We start from the raw sequence: 17,438 nt of genomic DNA on the forward strand, positions 1-17,438 counted from the left end.
CCACAGGGAAATGGAACAAATGGTGTAAGACCACAGGCTGTGCAGAGGGTGGACCCATTGGTGTTTGCAACCCAGACATTCAACCCTCCAAAAACCGGGAATTGGACACCTACTGTGTGCCTGGTAGGGAGCAGGCCCCATGGCAAGACAGACAAATAAAATGCCTTTCCCAGATAAATATATTCCCAGACTAGTGGGAGGAGACAGACTTAAAAACAGAGCTTGCATCATGATGCCGTGAAGGCCATGTGAGAGGCTTGTGAGAATGAACAGAAAATGGGCCCGCACACTGCATGGCTGGGGACCGGGCGTGGGTGGGCTTAAGAGGGTGCAGGGCTGTTGCAAAGGGACTCTGAGAGGGGAACACTGCACTGGGTCCTGAGACAGGAGCAGGAAGTGACAGGGCGGGGAAAGGTATTCCAGGGGGAACAGCTTATGCAAAGGCACTGCAGTATGAAGAAACAGGATCTGTTTGGAAATTGGCTATGCCCAGAACACACGGTGTGCCATGAGGACTGTGTAAAGTGATGAGAGCTTGGCCAGGTTAGTTGGGACTAGATTGTAAAAGGCCTTGAATGTTCTTCTGTGAAATTTAAGCTTAATTTATTGGCGGTATTGGTCAGATAAAACTTTTTAAGTGAAAGGGAAACATCTTTAGATCTTCTGGAAGCATCATCTCTCTAGCTGGATGAGAGGTGGGGAGACTCAGGGTCATAGCCAGTGAGTGACGGGGTGACGGTCTGGGGCAGACAGTCATGGTAGGATTCGAAATGCAGAATCTGGGAGTCCACGAGGCATGGAGCCTCTGCCTCCCACAGGAGACCAGCAGCAACCTCACACCAGGCCCTGCCTGGCAGGGAGGGCACTCCTGGGTGCCAGGGTTACATGAGGATCCACAAGGTTGGGCTCGAATGACAGGGGCCTCTTGCCCCATCTCATCCAGCCCAACACCCAGGGTGGAGAGGTGGAGGGATCAGGTGATGTGGGCAAGGCAGGGCAGAGTTCCCAGGAGGTGGGGCCAGGGCCGGTTATGCACGGGAGCAGGGCCAGGCCAGGTGTCTAGGGGCATCTCGCCATGGCCTGGTGACAGAAGGTGTGGCAGCAGCCCAGGGCAGCTGAGGCAGGATGGAGACGGTGGCGTGGGAGGTGCTCCCTGCCTGAATGCAGTAACTGCAGCTCCAGCCCAGCCATGCACAGCACCTGAGGCTCACCCTTCACGACTCTGCACAGTGGGACCACCCCCCAGGGTCACCCCCACTGCCACCTCCCTAGACATGATCCCATGCCAAGGCCAGGGTCAGAGAGGAGGGGACTCGCCTTGTTCTTGCTCCCTTTTCACAGGCTCAGAGAACCAGGAATATTCCAGCCCTTGGAAACTGTCAAGTCCTGCCTCTTAATTTACTGAGACCCAGAGAGGGGAAGCAACTTGTCCAAGGTCACACAGTGGGCAGTCCCACAGAGCATAGATGAAAAGACATAGGTGGACCCCAGCCTTCCTTCATCCACCCCTCCATGCTCAGGAGATGCTGGCAGTGGGAGCGGCCTGGTGCCGACACCCGGGTGCAGATAGTCTCGCAGCACAGGGAGCTCCCTGCCTGCCTCTGGGCCACCCATGGGCTGTTTCAGGGCCCCAGGCTCAGCTGCGGCTGGTGGAGGCTCACATCCAGGAGCAGCCCAAGAGATGGCCGCCCCTCCTGGGCAGGGACTGGGGCAGGAGAGCGAGTGAGGCTGGGGGAGTCGGGGCCAGGCTCTCACCACACCCTCAGCCATCTGTGTGCTGCTCCATAGGTGAGGCCAGACCCACCCAGCCGCATGGCCTCCCTCGGCCCTTCACCCAGCCTCAGCATCAGCCTCGCCACCTGTAAAAGGACAAAATCGTGCCTACGTCAGGGTTGCCGTGAGGGTCGTATGAAATCCCAAAGTGACACTGCACCTCGCACGTTCGTAGGGCAGAGCTGCCGCCTGCGCCTGCTCTCCCTTGTGTCTGTGCACAGTTCACTCTCGGGGACACGCATGCCAGTGTTGCCCCCAAGGTGAGCACAGGTTCATCTTTTCTGGCCAGTAAACACCCACTTCGTGAACCTTCTGTTACCGAGAGCCAGCTCCCTGAGGAGGGTGGGGGGCACCTGCGTGAGCGGCACTCAAGAGGCAGGTCTATAGGGAAAGTGGGACCCACCTACAGGCTGCGGGGAGTCCCTTGGGCCCAAGGCCCGCAGGAGGCTATGCTGCGGCAGGAGGCTTGTCTGTGAGCTGGTGCAGGCCTGGAGAAGCTCACGTCTGCGACCATGCCTCTGAGCAGGCTTCTAGTCTCCCGGGACTTCAGTCCTCATTTCACAGCTAGGGCACTCGGCAGATGCTACAGGGGTCTCTCCTGGCCACAGGCCCCCGACTGGCCCCTCTCTGTCCCTCCATTTGTGCACCCCCACCCCAAGCTGGAGCCACACATCCCGACTCCCCAGGGCAGGAACCTGGCCCTCGAGGGGCAGGACAGAGGGTGGAAAAAACCAGAGGGTCAGCCCAAGATGACACTGAAAAGGGGGAGCTCTCCCTCCAGCTACCACCCTCTTCCGCAGCAGGGACCTGGGTGCTGGGCCGCCCTTGGGAGAGGCCAACAACCCTCATCATTTCTGATGCTTCTGAAAGAGAGAGAGACCGTGAACTCCCATGTATCTCAGCCCTTCCAGTAACAGACGGGCAGCGAGTCTTAGGGAGGGGTGGGAACTTATCCAGCCACACAGCTCAGGGCAGAGCTGGGGTGACATTGGGGTCTGGGGATGCCAGACCCTGCCTTTTCTCTGTGCCACCCTGCCTCCAAAGCCCACAGCTCTCAGTTCAGAGGATGTCCTTCCAAGGTGGCCACAGAGACAGCGACTGACTGGGTGGGAATAGGCTGGTCCGTGGACTGTTTGTGAATAAAGTGACCAATTTTCTAAGCCCAAATGCCAGGCAGGGGGTCTGATAAAGACATGAATAACATGCAGTCACTGCCATCCTTGAAAATGATTGACTTTGGAGAAAGAAAGCATCTGCTCTCGGGGAACCGGGGCCTAGAGAGAGGCTGAGTGCTCTGAGGCAGGGTCCTCCGGGCTGCTGGGCCCCTGCTGGCTTCCTGCGCCCACGGGGACAGGGTGGGGAAGGAAGGCCGGCCAGAGCAAGCTAATCTGGAGAAGTGATTTTCCTCCTGGGCCAGCCCTTCCCTGGGCAGGGCTCTCAGCAGGCGCGAAGGTAGGGCGGCCAGGGCTCCGCAGGGAGGGGCTGCCTTATCAGGCAGGAAACACTGGGCTCCGGCCACATCCTCCTGCTCCTGGTCACAGCAGCTCCCATGGGCAGGAAAACACTCAGCTGCCGCTGCTCCTCGGCCCTCTCCGGCCCCGCCTGCCGGCCTTCCTCCTCCTTGGAGACAGCAGTGCTGTGTGCTGGGTCTGCCTGCCGCCCCCAGCTCTGCCTGCCCCGCCAGGCGCCCAAGAACACCAGCCGCCTAATAGGGCCCTGCAGCCTGGCCACAGTATGGCAGAAACGTGATGGAGGGCCCAGGGTGTTGGGGATGTCAGGGTGGGCTCTTTGGACCCGTCTATGCCAGCCCAGGTTGTTGAACGCGGCTGCCTGTTCCCTCCCATTGTGGGCCGGCAGGTGCACTCTGGGACGCCCCCTCCTCTGGAGCCCATTCTGTTCTCAGCCCTGCTGTCCTGGGCCAGCACCCACTGAGACAAGCTGGGCTTCAAGTAGCATGAGAGGGAAGGCCTTGGGGAGCCTCCTGAATACATGGAAGCCTTGAGCCTCAGTATCCCCTCCTGCCTGCACTCCCCAGCCCCTTCTTCCCTTCACCCCATAGCCCTGGCGCTGTGCTGCCCACCTCTGTTCCCTGCTGAGAACCAGATGCAGCTGAGCCCTTGAAAAGCTTGGCCTCAGAGGCTTCTCTCCACAGCCCTGTGCCCCTCACCCTGGCCCCAGGGGATCCCACCTCCTCAGCTCCAGCCCCCACTCCACTACCCACGCTCCACCACACAACCCCTCACCAACTCTCCACTCTGTGCCCTGGGAGAGCGCCTTTCCCTCTCTGGGCCTCCATTTCCTCTTTCATCAAATCTGGGCTTGACAGAGTGGTGGCAGAGACTCCCGCCAGCCTAAACAGTCAGTGATTTTATTTCTCAAGGTTACAAAGCTTGATTAGGGATTAAAATCTCCTGTTTTCATGCCTCGGTCCTTTCTGGCAGCAATGCAACTCTGCTATTTACCTCAGGACGCCCCCAAATGGTCTGATGGACAGGACGGATCCCCTTAGAGTCTCATCTCTCCCTCAGATCCTCAAATGTGTCATGATTTCTGTGACTTTTGCAGCGCCCTGAGCTGTGGGAGCTGGTGCTGCTGTTTTTCAGGGAAAGGAATAAAGAAAAGGAAAGTTCTGTGGCTCCTGGGGATGGGGATGGAGGAGCTACGATGCCTTCTCAGGTTCTCTGATGGATGGGAATGCCAGCTACTGTGATGAGACAGCAGGAGCCCGGGGATGCCTCTGGCCACCCACCCACTTCACACGACCTCTCAGGCCTGGAAGTCACAACGCGACCTCGCAGGTGTCGTCATCGAAACATTCAAAACCCAACGACCAGCCCCTGGAGGCTGCAGACTTTCATTCATCTGAAGCAAGTGACTTTTCATCTGAAGCAAGTGACTTTTCTGGGTGGAATATTGTCCACGTTGTATCCAGCCCTGCACCACTCCTCAGCCCCTCGGACAGAGGGAGATGAATGACTGTAAGAAAGTACAGTGGCTAGGGCTGGGGAACCCACCACCGCTGGAGCCAGGAGTGAGCACGAGCCTCTGAGAAATGACTACATTCTAGACCTAGGTGCAGAACATTCCAGAAGCGCCCACACAGCACCCCCTCTCACTTCCTGCTGAAACCCCAGTCTTTGTATAATGAGCCCTGTCTCCTCCCTCCCACCCCCACATCCACGCGACACTCAGCCTCTAAGTAAGGGGAATGCAGACCAGAGAAGGATTCTGGAGGAAACCACAGGCCCCACGCAAGCCTCAAACACAGTCCCCAGGGGAAAGAAGGGTGACTGCCAGCCTGCAGGGACCAGGATTGCTCCCACCTCCACAGATGACCTCAGCAGATGTGGACCTGGACTGCAGCAGGAGGGACTTTGGTGACACGGAAGGAAGGATTTTGGATGATGGAGCTTGCTAGACTAGTTTATGGAAAGCAATCCCTCTTACTTTTCAGGATTCTCCAACCAAACAGAAGCCCATCTGCCAAGAATGGCAAAGAGGCCATCCTCACTAGAGGAAAGAGAATGGGCTAAAAAAGGACCCAAATGGCCTCTTTCAATCCCAGTTCCGTGCCCAAAGAAGGAAACGGACAGAGTTCCTCTATAATACCCATCAGGTCCACTCAGGGGTCCTTTCCCCTCGTTTCTCCCTCACAATCCATACCAATGTGACAATCTCTGAACACATGCCTCTGGATTTTTCAAGCTACTACCTGCCTCCAGGCCTAAAAGCATCTAAACAGTCTCAAGAAATACAAAATAGGCAATAGCCCTCCTGTGCATTCACATAAAGCTCTGCCCTTTCTAAAATGCATTTGAATTCACTCGCTACCTCCTTAGGTGACACAACAGGTCCAGGGATTTACCCAATTCCCAATTAAAATCCAGTGATGGGTCAGGCTAGACTGTGTCCCCAGGTCCCAGCTCTCTTGGGGCATCCTCCCCCTGTATCAGGAGCTCTGAGCAACCTGCAGATGCAGCCAGCAGCATGGTCGCGAGCACCTGGGAAACCTGGCAGGACTAATCCAGTTGCCTTGGTAACAGAGCAATCCTTTGCCCCATATGAGAGGTTGATGCTTAAACTCAGGATAAAAACCGCTTTCACATGTCTTGGGCTGAGAGCAGCCGAAATGGGTCAGAAGCCAAGGAAGGGTGTGTCATTCTCGGTGGTGTCTGGGGAAAAGGGACGCTCCCAATTTGCTAGTGGAAGCCGTCAGGAAGCACGGGAGAAGGCAGACAGAGGTGCCAGGACGAGTGACGCAGTCGAGTCCTGTCAGATTTAAGGCAGTCTTATAAATAGTCTTCAGTGGCTTTACTTATTCCCGTTAAGACAAAGTGAGTTCATTCTGGGAATGGAATGGAGTCATTTTTCCCTCGATGATCAATTGAGACTCTGGGAAACCAGTGAACCATTTGAAGCAAAAGCTGCAAATATGCTCATATGCTTAGACCCAGTGACCCTCTGCTGGGAATCCAGCTGTGGATGCAAGCCAATAGATGTTCACTGCAGTGCTGTTTATAACGGCAAAAAAGGAACAATTTAGTGATCTGATAGCAAAGGGGTGGTCGAGTAAAATAAGCTCCATGTAGTCACTGAAGTATTCTGCAGTCATCAAAAATGATAACTATGAAGGTGGATATGATTGTGGTGAAACTTTTACAACAGGACGTTGATCGGAGAAAGCCAAATGCAAATGGCATCCACAGCTACACAATGTTCACAGTATATATGAGTACATGTGCATGGATGCGGGACTAGGGAATTCAGTGTACAAACATGATACGTTGAGAAAAGGCCATGGAGTGGGTGGTTTTCCTTTCCCCTGCCAATTTTGTATATTAAACTTTCAACTAGGAAGAAAACAGCTTTGAAGAAAAATGAAGTTTAATGGCATACGAAAATGTTTATTTAATATTAATGAATAAAATGTCTGTTACAAAGGACATGTATATATGCATTTTATCTATACAAAAAAAAGAAAAAAGTCTAGATAGATATATACCAAAAAATTACCATTAATGTCTCTAAGTTGTGGACAATAGATGACTTATCTTTTTCTTTATGATATTATTTTTTCCATACCTCTGACAAACACTATATGTACCTTTTGAGAATTGAAATATCAGTCACAATAGATGGATAGATGGATAGACAGAAAGTGGATGGATGGATGGATGGATGGATGAGAAGGTGGGTAAGGTATGGGGTGGAGGGATGGAGGTGTGGGGGGTTAGGAGGACATATGGCTGGATGGATTGATGTACAGATATGTGAGTGGGTTGGTGGATGGATGAATAGAGAAGATGAAAGGAAGGAAGGGAGGAAGGAAGGGAGGAATGAAGGAAGGAAGGAGAAAAAGAAAATAAAGAGAAAGGAAAAGGAAAAATGAAAGAAAGGAAGAAATAAAGAGAAAGAAAATGTGGAATGAATGGCTGGCTGGATGGGTGTGTGTGTGGGTTAAGGAGTGGATGGAAGGATAATGAAAGAAGGAAAGACAGAGAGAGAGATGGAGTGAATGAATAGATGGATAGATGATAGATACATAGACAGACAGCTAAGTAGATTCCTATAGATGTCTCTCTCTTCTTTTCCTTCCTTCCTTCCTTCTTCCTCCCTCCCGCCCCCTCTTCCAAATTCCTTTCACTGGAATGAAACCAGGAGCGCAGCCTCCTCAAAAGGAAAGGCGGGCGAGAGCTGTAACAGCAATCTTCTGCCTTCAGCCCTCTTCTTCTGCTCCACGTCAGGGCAGGAGAGGAGTGCTCTCCCCATGCCCATCTCCTGCCCTGATTCTGCCAGGCTACACTCCAGCAAGTACAGGAGAATAGTCGTGGCCACACTGGACTGAGCCTCAGAGCCCCAAGGAGGACACACACAAAGGCCCCAGGGTCTTGGTTTCCAGGGAAATGGGAGGTAAAGTTAGGGACGCAGAAGGGTTCATTCAGGTCTTTGCCACGAAGATTAACCAGCATAGCTACAGGGCATCCCAGGTGATTTTTTAATTTATATGTTCATTCATTTATTTGTCGAGCAGTCTCTGTGGGTCACCTGTGGGAGAGGATGCACAGGGAGGATGGTTCCAGGGCTGGCAGTGAGCGTGGTAACCAAGGTCCGCCCGAGTCCTGGGGATGCCCAGGGAGGAGAGTGACTGGCCTCTCTGCTGAGCAAGGTTGGGCACATCAGAGCTGGACTAGGACAGTGACTGTGATGTTACCAGATGGTGATGGAAGTGAGGATCACCCAGGTCAGGGAATCAAGGATTAGCATTGGTGAAAACACAGGAACAGAGAGAAGGTGAGAAGGGGTGCTCCCATGGGGGCTGAGCCCAGTGTCCTGAGGCTCACAGCTTGAACAGTTGGAGCAGCGGGTGGGGACCTCTTCAAGAATACAAAAGCATGTTCCTTTTTGCAGTTTTTACAAACCAGTGGCCATGTGAACACATGACCAGGCCCCTCCCAGGACCCTGGGCAGCGAGGGGTCCAGAGTGGGAACCACAGTGAATCCACCCTGGTGCTACCTGTGTGTCCTTGGCAATGAGCCAGTGCTCAGGGACCTCAGGGAAAAGGGTGGAACAGTGGCATATAGGATTCAGAAAAGGAACTTCTAACTGCGCGTTGCCATCCATTCCCAATGGCCAAAGCAAGACATGTTCTTTGCACCAGAGGCAGCAATATGCCCAGAATGGGCAACTAAAACTCAAAGATGCCTCTGGCTCCTGGGCACGACTGTCTTACCAGTAGCTGAGCACAGAGGAAGAGCGGCCTGGTTGTCACCCTGCTTCCTGCCCTCCCAGAAACAGGAACCATCCCCCACAGCGAGTTCTGGAATGAAACATGCCCATGAGGCAGTGCCAGGGTGATGTGCCAGGCAGGTACTGCTAGACAGGAGCTCCGTGCAGCCGGTGACACTGCAGACTGCCATGAGCCGCAGCCACAGTGACCAATCTGGATAGCAAGGTCTTCAGCATCATCTAACTCTGGCCTATGATTTCCTTTGCTCTTTCTTTGTTTCCCTGGACTGTGATGGGTATGAACGGGACTGCAAATGACTCCATGCCATGGTAAAGTGGGAAAAATCAGGCAGCACCAACTTTAACAGTGAGACTGACTAATGCTGCCAACAGGCATCTGACGATGCTGAAACCCAGGTAGCGTCACCACACGAGCCAGCCACCCTTCACCACCGCCCACCCTGGGCCTCCGTGTCCCCTGCCACACAGTACGGTGGGTGGATGACAGGCCTCACCTGGGGCTGTGGATGAGAAACAGCCCATAAAACTTTCCATAAAGCTCTGCACACCTATAAAGTGCTATTAAAGTAATGACTATAGATTAGGATCAAAACTGAAGGAAACACACATGCCCATTTGGGCTCTCCTAAGACCCACTCCTTGGCCCAGAGGGCCTGGGAAAACACACAGCTGCCCTTGACTTGAGCAAGTTACAACTGCTTCCCTGTGGACAGAAGCCAGATGGAGGTGACCTGCACAGGGACTGAGTCATCCTCAGTTTCTTCCAGATGATTTTTGGCTGGCATGTTCCTAACCCTCACTGGATGTTGCATCCTCTCATCATTACTCTGTATGCCCTCCTGCCTTCTCCACTATCTCCCAGTGAGTTCTGGGAGCCTGTGATCTATTTCCATGCCACATCCATAAACACAAGTGTGTTTCCAGATTATTTCAAAAAGAAGAAAAAATTGTGATTTTTTTTTTTTTGACAGAGTCTCACTTCATTGCCCAGGCTGGAGTCCAGTGGTGTGATCTCGGCTCGCTGCAATCTCCACCTTCTGGGTTTAACCAATTCTCCTGCCTCAGCCTCCTAAGTAGCTGGGATTACAGGCACCCGCCACCACATTCACACCTGTAATCCCAGCACTTTGGGAGACAAAGGCGGGTGGATCACCTGAGGTCAGGAGTTCGAGATCAGGCTGGCCAACATGGCAAAACTCTGTCTCTACTGAAAATACCAAAAAAAAAAAAAAAAAAAAAAAAAAATGAGCTGTGACAGTATTAAGCAAATAAATAAACTTACTTTTATTCTTCAGACAGCCCGATAGTCACCTCATTCCACTTTACAAGTGTAATGTCATCACGAGGAGATTATTCTACATGTAGGTCATGAGTTGATATTTTCTTTCATTGTCAGTAAAAGCAACATGTTCCAATGTGTACAATTTGGATTTATCTCTTTAGCATAACTCATAAAATAAACCATCCCTACCAGACAACAATTTTTTAAAATAAAAAAGTCAGTGTAGAAAACATTTTGATCGCTGGGCGTGGTGGCTTATGCCTGTAATCCCAGCACTTTGGGAGGCCGAGACAAGCAGATCACCTGAGGTCAGGAGTCTGAGACCAGCCTGATCAACGTGGAGAAACACCCATCTCTACTAACAATGCAAAATTAGCCAGGCGTGGTGGCGCATGCCTGTAATCCCAGCTACTTGGGAGGCTGAGGCAGGAGAATGGCCTGAACCCGGGAGGCGAGGTGGTGGTGAGCCGAGATTGAGACACTGCATTCCAGCCTGGGCAACAAAAGCAAAACTCCATCAAAAAAAAAAAAAGAAAGAAAGAAAGAAAGAAAATATTTTGATCAATACCACAAGTAGCACTTAACGTAATATTTATGTGTCGCTTGGAAACCTTTTCTTTTTGCAAAACTGTATTTCAAAGGATAGAACAGTCATGGTACAAAAACGTTTATTTAAATTAAATATTTTCAACAAATTAATATTGACAACTGTTCCAAAGTATGTGTCGTTTTTTCAAAAATATGGAACAGTTTAGCTTAATGCCTGTGATACTGCTTTATGAGACTATTAACACATGCTCTGGACTGCACACCAGTCAATCATATCATCAACAATGTACTATTTATTATCAAATGGCATATACAGTAATAGCATAAACAGTAATCATATCTTTTAAGTGATTTCACAATAGGACGTCTTGGAAGGACAAAAAGGATTTATCAACAATACAAAACAAGGTAAAAATAATAGGAGATTATATAAAACATATTTCATACAGGAAATAATATGCTAAAATAAAATAATTGTCTTTCAGCACACTGTTATGCATGCTCCTTCAAAGGCGGTTTGGGGGAACATGACAATGTTTTGGGGGCAGGGGTCCAGGGCTCAGAAACATTTTTGAATCACAGTGAGTTTCTGATTTGGGCGAAGTTGCTCTACAGCACTGGCTGAGGACTTGCCTGAGGACCTGGCTGGCGAGGAAAACAAATTCTCATTGCAGCTAGAGGAAGCATGCTTGGGCTTTTAAGTCAGGGGCTGTTTGAGTTAGGGACTAGTTCAGCAGTGGAGAAAGAGCAGGAAGAAGAGAAAAAGAAACCCCGGAAAAGAGAGTAAAGAAGCTGGAGACAGCCGGGAAGGAAGCACCTCTTGAATCTACAGAGGGGAATGTGTGTATCCAGATTTGAAGGCAGTGACTTTGCTTGGTTGCAAACTCCCTTTAGGTACCCTGGCTCTTTGGGTCATTAGGAACAGGGAGTTGGCAAGAAGTTGTCATTGTTAATAAAAACATCTGATTTATTTAGACTTTAAGGGTTGTATGAAGTGGGAATGTGTCTCTCACACTCATTGTATATATCCCGACTGTGCATATTCTTTCTTTTATTTTCTTTTTTATTTCTGAGTTGGAGTTTCACTCTTGTTGCCCAAGCTGGAGTGCAATGGTGCAATCTTGGCTCACTGCAACCTCTGCCTCCCAGGTTCAAGAGATTCTCCTGCCTCAGCCTCCCAAGTAGCTGGGATTACAGGCAAGTACCACCACGCCCAGCTAATTCAGTATTTTTAGTAGAGACAGGGTTTCACCATGTTGTCTAGACTGGTCTCGAACTTCTGACCTCAGGTGATCCACCCACCTCGGCCTCCCAAAGTTGTAGGATTACAGGCATGAGCCACCATGCCCAGCCTAGATTGTGCATATTCTCTTGAAGTGTGTATATAATAATAATAAAAAAACTGCTTTCAAATGTATATTTAAAATAAAACAGTTTTAACCCAATCCCATTTTCTGTGATATAATTAGCCATACTGGTTAATTTCTCAAATCAGGTTGACTCTTTTTTTCTCAAATTGGATGAGCCCCTTTGGAATTCTGTGGTCATTTTGGAAGGGAGCGCAGGAAGTGCAGAAAGCCTCGTGGTCCCTGGGCTGTGCACACAAAATTATCACCAGAGCATACGTTAGTAAGCTCACTAATGAGTCAAATTTCCCCATCTTCCTTTATTCACCTTGAGAGAACCCTAAATCAGAAAAGTGTGGAACAGAAGGGACCTTGGCTATCAAGTCTGTCCCACCATGTGTTTTGATGATGGCTACAAAAAAAAAAAAAAAAAGAGGTCCGTGAACATTCTACTGGGAGGCAGCAACTCTCAGGGGCTGGAGGAAAACTCCCTTGTAGGAATATACTCAAAATGCGGGCTGCAGGGGCTGGGACGTGGGGAAGGTGATGAAGAGGACAGAAGGATAAGCAGAGTCCAGCTTAGGCCAAAGGCTCTGGGGCCGCAGTTCAGACCTCCCTGCCCTGAGCAGTGGGAGAAAAGCTGGTGTGGCTGCCGGCTCCCGCACCACTCAGGGCACAGGAAAGAGATGGTACGAGGGCTGGATGGATGCGGCACCTCCAGCTCTACGACACACTGTAGCTGTTGTAGTATGTGGCCGTGGCATCAGCCAGGACGGAGATGAGGCTGGTCTCTGTGGGACCCGTTGACGTCATCTGGGAGACCGGTACATGTCCACTGAGGGCCACAGCCCCCGTGGCGGAGTCTGGGTGGCCAGGAGTGTTCAAATACTGGTCGAATTCATTGCGATCCATGTCCCCCAGGAGTTCCACCTGGCTCAGTTGATCCAGGGCATCGAAGCCAGGGTGCTCGGGAGGTGGGGAGAGCTGGCCCAGGTGGGCTTGGAGGTTGGAGTGGAGAGGGTGGTAGGTGGCCGGGGAGTAATAGGCAGGAGATGGGGGACAGCCGGATACAGGGGACATCATGGAGACGCCGGGGGACTGGCTAAGGGCCAGGGAGCCCAGGGGGTGGCTACAGTGGAGGGGGCTGGGGGCGTACTCCGGTGAGTAAGGAGGCCCTGGAAGGTGGGGGATGCGGCGGGGGTGGCCGTGCTCCTCCTGGCAGGGGGAGGAGAAGAAGGTCTGCTCCGGCTCCAGCACGTCCAGGGGAGACATTTCAGGGGGTGTGGGCAGCCCGTAGGGGTACGTGTCCACACTGCTTGGGGTGCCGCCGCCACCAGCCGGCCCCTCGTGGTAGCAGCCGCGGAGGCTGGGCAGGGCGGTGCTGGGGGAGTACTCACCCCTGTCCTCTTTCTCCCCCAGCGGCCCCCGGCTGCCGCTCCTCTTCTCAGGCAGGACGTTCTGGTCTCGCGAGAGGGAGCTCAGGAGGAAGCCGGGGTCCACGCGCTTGCACAGCCGCTTGGCCTGCTTCTTCCTGCGCGGCCGGTACTTGTAGTTGGGGTAGTCCTGCATATGCTGCAGGCGCAGCCGCTCCGCCTCGTCCACGTATGGCCTCTTCTGGGACAGCGTCAGCGCCTTCCATGACTTTCCTGCTCACACAGGCAGAGGAGGCCATGCTCAGTGTCGTGCCCCGCAGGCATCGCACATGCACACGCTTGCACACACACGTGCACATGCACACACGCCTCCCTCCCCCTCTCAGCCACAGAGGACGCGATCCTACAGGCACAGTGAGGCGAAATCAGCCCCTCTGCTTGCAAACACAAAGCCAGGTAGTGCACGGTGCACACAGAGTGCAGGCACACACATATAAAAGCCGCCAGAGCACGCCCAGGCTACAATGCCGGTCCGCGGTGAAAAGCCCACCTGACCCTATGTCAGCTGCATGAAGAAAATATCTAATGATCACGATATCGACTGGGGCTCTTTTTACCCTTCGAGGGTCTATTCTAGACATTTGCGCATTCTCATGAAATTCTCTGCCTTCATTGACTAGTGTAGCCTCTTAGGAAGGGATGCGATCATATTTACCTATGGCATAAATCTCACAGCCCTTTCTGTGAGGGAACCCAGGCTCAGTCAATAGTTTCACAGATGTCAGTAAACCTGAGAATCTCACTTAGGTTCACACATGCCTATTGCTCACCTCTGAAGGTCGAATAGGACCCTGCTGTACGACCGAGGCCAGAATGCTAGCATCTGCTTGCAACCCATGTATGCATTCAGACTCATGCATGCACACACATAGACATGCAAACCATCACTTTCAGCCAACCATCTTCTTGGGACCCTTGACTGTGCCAGGGCACCTGCTTAGCCACAGATCTCCATGCAGAAGCCATTCCCTTCACTTCCCTGAGTCTCGATTTTCTTCAGTAGAAAAGAAAGATATTGTGACACTCTCCAGCTCAAAACTCTCTCTTTAAAAACTGTCCCATGCTTGCCACCCACTGGTGCTAATATGCTGGCTGCGCTTGACCTTCTATTCACCGTTGCTTGCTTGTCTGTTGTTTTTCAAGCCCCCAGAACATCTCCCTTCATCTCTCAGTGTGCACTGCCCACCCCTCCGGCAGTGTTTTCTAGAGGTAGGGGGCGTCTGGACCCCTTGGATTGCTACCTCCTAAAGTGGGCTCAGGATTCTACACCTTTAACTTGTTCTCCCACGATGCTACTATGTCCTGAAGTTTGAGACTCACTAGCCTAGAGGTTAAGGCCTAAGGAAAGGGGCCATGAGTTCTGCTCAGCACATTCTGCACGGAGCCAGGTGCAGAGCCTGGCACACAGCAGCCCTCAGCGCCTCTGCCAACTGGCTCCTTGAGCCAGGGGCTCAGAGCTGGAGGAAGGCAATGATTAAGAGCATTGTAGCACATGGGTGAAAGTTTATAGAAACTCCGTGGAGCTTTCAATTAACATCATTAGCTGTCGCTTAAAAGGGTGACTTAAAAGTGTTAGGAGCTGCAGATTCAGGGCTGGTCATCTGTTGCCAGCCTGTGGCTGAGGCCACAAAGATGTCGTAAGCAGTCCAGGGTCCAGGTGCACCCCGAACCCTGTCCATGGTCTCCATATAAAATGTGGCTCTAACTCTAAGTGTACCTGGATGTTACATGATTAATAAAATACCTGTTCATTTTAAAGTGCTACCAAATGTCTAATTGTCTTTATGCACTTCCTCATTCATAATATATTAAAAATACCAGTGTGACTAGGTCACAATGTTAACATTAACATTTGGAAGGTTTATAGTGGAAAAAGCTGGGACTCTCATATCCAGCCTTTTCCTCTCAGGTCAGAAAGGAAAGGGCCGAGAAGGAAATGTCACACAGGTGGAGGGGATCATCCTGCTGGCCCCTGTTAACAGGTGCACAAAGTCTATATTGTGAAAAGCACCAGCGTTACAGTTTCCCTCACCCAGTGCCAGGAGCTACTGCGCTCAGCAGGAAGGAATCCATGTCTTTTCTGCAGAATGAACTGTAACCTTCTGAAGCTGAGGTGCAAGCCCTGACGGGGTCCAGCTCGCAGGAAGCATCTGTCTCCTGTGCCTGACCCTTTCCTGGGAGCAGGCTTCTCCATTCTGCAGGGCCATGCTCCTCACCCTTCCCTCCTCTCCCATCCCTGGCCCAGGCCAGGCAGAGAAATCCTTCTCTAGCATGGTCGCAGCAGGGGCTTGCTTGCCCGCCAGGCATGGCCAACCAGCACAGTACTCAGGGTCCGTGGAACAAAACGTTTGGGGATCCACAACAAACATATTTTCATTTCTTGTAAAATCTGAAGAAAAATATGAACTTACCAATTAAAGAAAATGTTTTATTATTGTACATATTAATATATTTTTCTTTATGCCAACACTGTATAAAATACGAAGGTTACTATTTTTGATGAGGGAAAAGGTCCCAGAAGACCCCAGATCACTAAGGCGGGTTGGTGCAGCCAGCCACCAGGCTGGATCCTTTGAAATCAGAACTCCATCAACTGCTTTGCACAGCAGTTAAACTGCAGGAGGGCTCGGCTTCCGACCCCCTCTGCGCTCCAGCAGCTTAAGCCAGCAGAAAGAGGGGCGTCAGTCCTATCTCCAAGGTTCCGCCCCGGGAAAGAGCCCTGAGCTCTGAACTCAGACGGAAAAAGGAAGGGCTCCGTTCCGGGCCGGGTGGGGTCTGAGGAGGGAACAGCCGCCCCGGGTGCCCACATGTCCCTTCTCATAGGGTCTGTCTCCAGCTGCGAGAACCAAGTGTTTTGAAAGGTTTTCGTCGATTAAAACGAATAAAACACGCTTCAAAGAGCAAAGAGGTTGAGGGTTAAGTAGGGTTGAAAAGTACTCAACTCCAGACTTCGGAGAAAAAAGAAACCCCGACACCAATTCCGGTTTTTCGGGTGTGTCCTAACAGCCTCACTCTGGATCCCTTAGACCTGGTGGGTCCGTGTCCCCAGCCCCTGCGTGGACAGCCCAGGAAGAGACCGCGCTCCAGGACAGCCCAAGTATCCAAATCAAATTATCCACACCCCCGAGACTGAGAAATAGATTAATGAATCGATTCTATTTGGGTAAGCTTTTTTTTCCCCCTATTATTTAGTTAAAGGCAAAGATTCGTTCCGTAGGGTTTCTCTTCAGGAGTATTCGTTAACTATAGATTCATCTGTGACGGGCTTCCTCTGAGATGACCCAATCGTAAGGTGCAGGGAATGCTGGGTTTTCCCGCTTCGGTATTCCTACCAAACGCCGGTTCCACCCAGCCCCGACGTTTCCGTCCCTGCCCTGTCCGTGCACGCCGGTCCCTGTCGCCAGGCTTCCCTGCCTGGCCGCTGCCCCGTCCTCCCCGCCCCCTGGGGCCCCGACCTCCGCTCCAGTTCCAGCAAAGGAGCCTCTCCTGCCTGCCGCGCGGTTTCACCTTGGGCCTCGCCTAGTGCCCCCGCTCTGAATCCCGGGCACCGCGCACACCTACGCTCGCGCAGATGCCCGAGCACGAAGAGCGCCCTCGCCCCGCGCGCCGGGTCGTTCCCAGGCTCTGCGCTCGTACCCGCCCCGCCAGCCTCCAGCCGCCCGGCCCCGGTCCCCAGCCCGCCGGGCCGCGCGCTCACTCACCCAGCATCTTGCTGAGCTCCGCGTTGTGCAGGTCCGGGTTCTGCACCGCCAGCCGTTTTCTCTCGTCCTTGGCCCAAACCATGAAGGCGTTCATGGGCCGCCGGATACGGCTCTCGGAGCCCTTGTCCCCCGGGGGCCGGGGGGCGGCTGGTGGCGACGGCCCATCCGACAGCTCGGTGTCCAGGGCCGGGCACTCGAGCCCCTCGGGCCATGGGTAGGCTCCCAGCAGCGAGGCCATGGCCGCACGCGTGTCGCCTCGCTTCGCCTCGCGGGGCCGGCGCAGACCTGGCTCTCGCACCAGTTGGGGCGTCCAACTTGGCCAGCAGCCGCGACCCGGCCCCTGATTTATCAGCTTCGGGCGGCCGGGTCCTCCAATGACTCTCGAAGGCGGCGCGGCCCCTCCCTCGGTGTCAGCGCGGGTCCCCTCCCTGCGTCCCGGGCCGCCGCCGGGTCCCCGCTCCGACCTGCTGGGAGGGGGAGGGAGGGAGGGAGGGAGGGACAGCCTTCTCTCCGCGCCCGCCCCCAGCCCGCCCCTCCGTCTCTCGGGGCCGGCCCGGGGACCTGCGCCCGGTCGCCCAGGGCCGCCTTCCGCCCCCCGCCCTGGGC

At 52.8% G+C, this 17,438-nt stretch overlaps 1 protein-coding gene across 1 annotated transcript; it reads right to left on the reverse strand.

Moving 5' to 3' along the window:
- Positions 1 to 10,454: 10,454 nt before the first annotated feature.
- SOX7 (SRY-box transcription factor 7) lies at positions 10,455 to 17,148 on the reverse strand. The gene is made up of 2 exons (XM_012457342.3): positions 16,833 to 17,148; positions 10,455 to 13,344 (listed from the first exon to the last, which is right to left on the reverse strand). The coding sequence occupies exons 1-2, from the start codon at positions 17,068 to 17,070 to the stop codon at positions 12,422 to 12,424; spliced, it is 1,161 nt and encodes a 386-aa protein (XP_012312765.1). The 5' UTR covers positions 17,071 to 17,148; the 3' UTR covers positions 10,455 to 12,421.
- Positions 17,149 to 17,438: the final 290 nt, after the last annotated feature.

The sequence above is a fragment of the Aotus nancymaae genome, unplaced genomic scaffold, assembly GCF_030222135.1.
Source record: "Aotus nancymaae isolate 86718 unplaced genomic scaffold, 86718_ANA_hifiasm-v0.15.2.pri h1tg000079l, whole genome shotgun sequence".
Classification (NCBI taxonomy): domain Eukaryota; kingdom Metazoa; phylum Chordata; class Mammalia; order Primates; family Aotidae; genus Aotus; species Aotus nancymaae.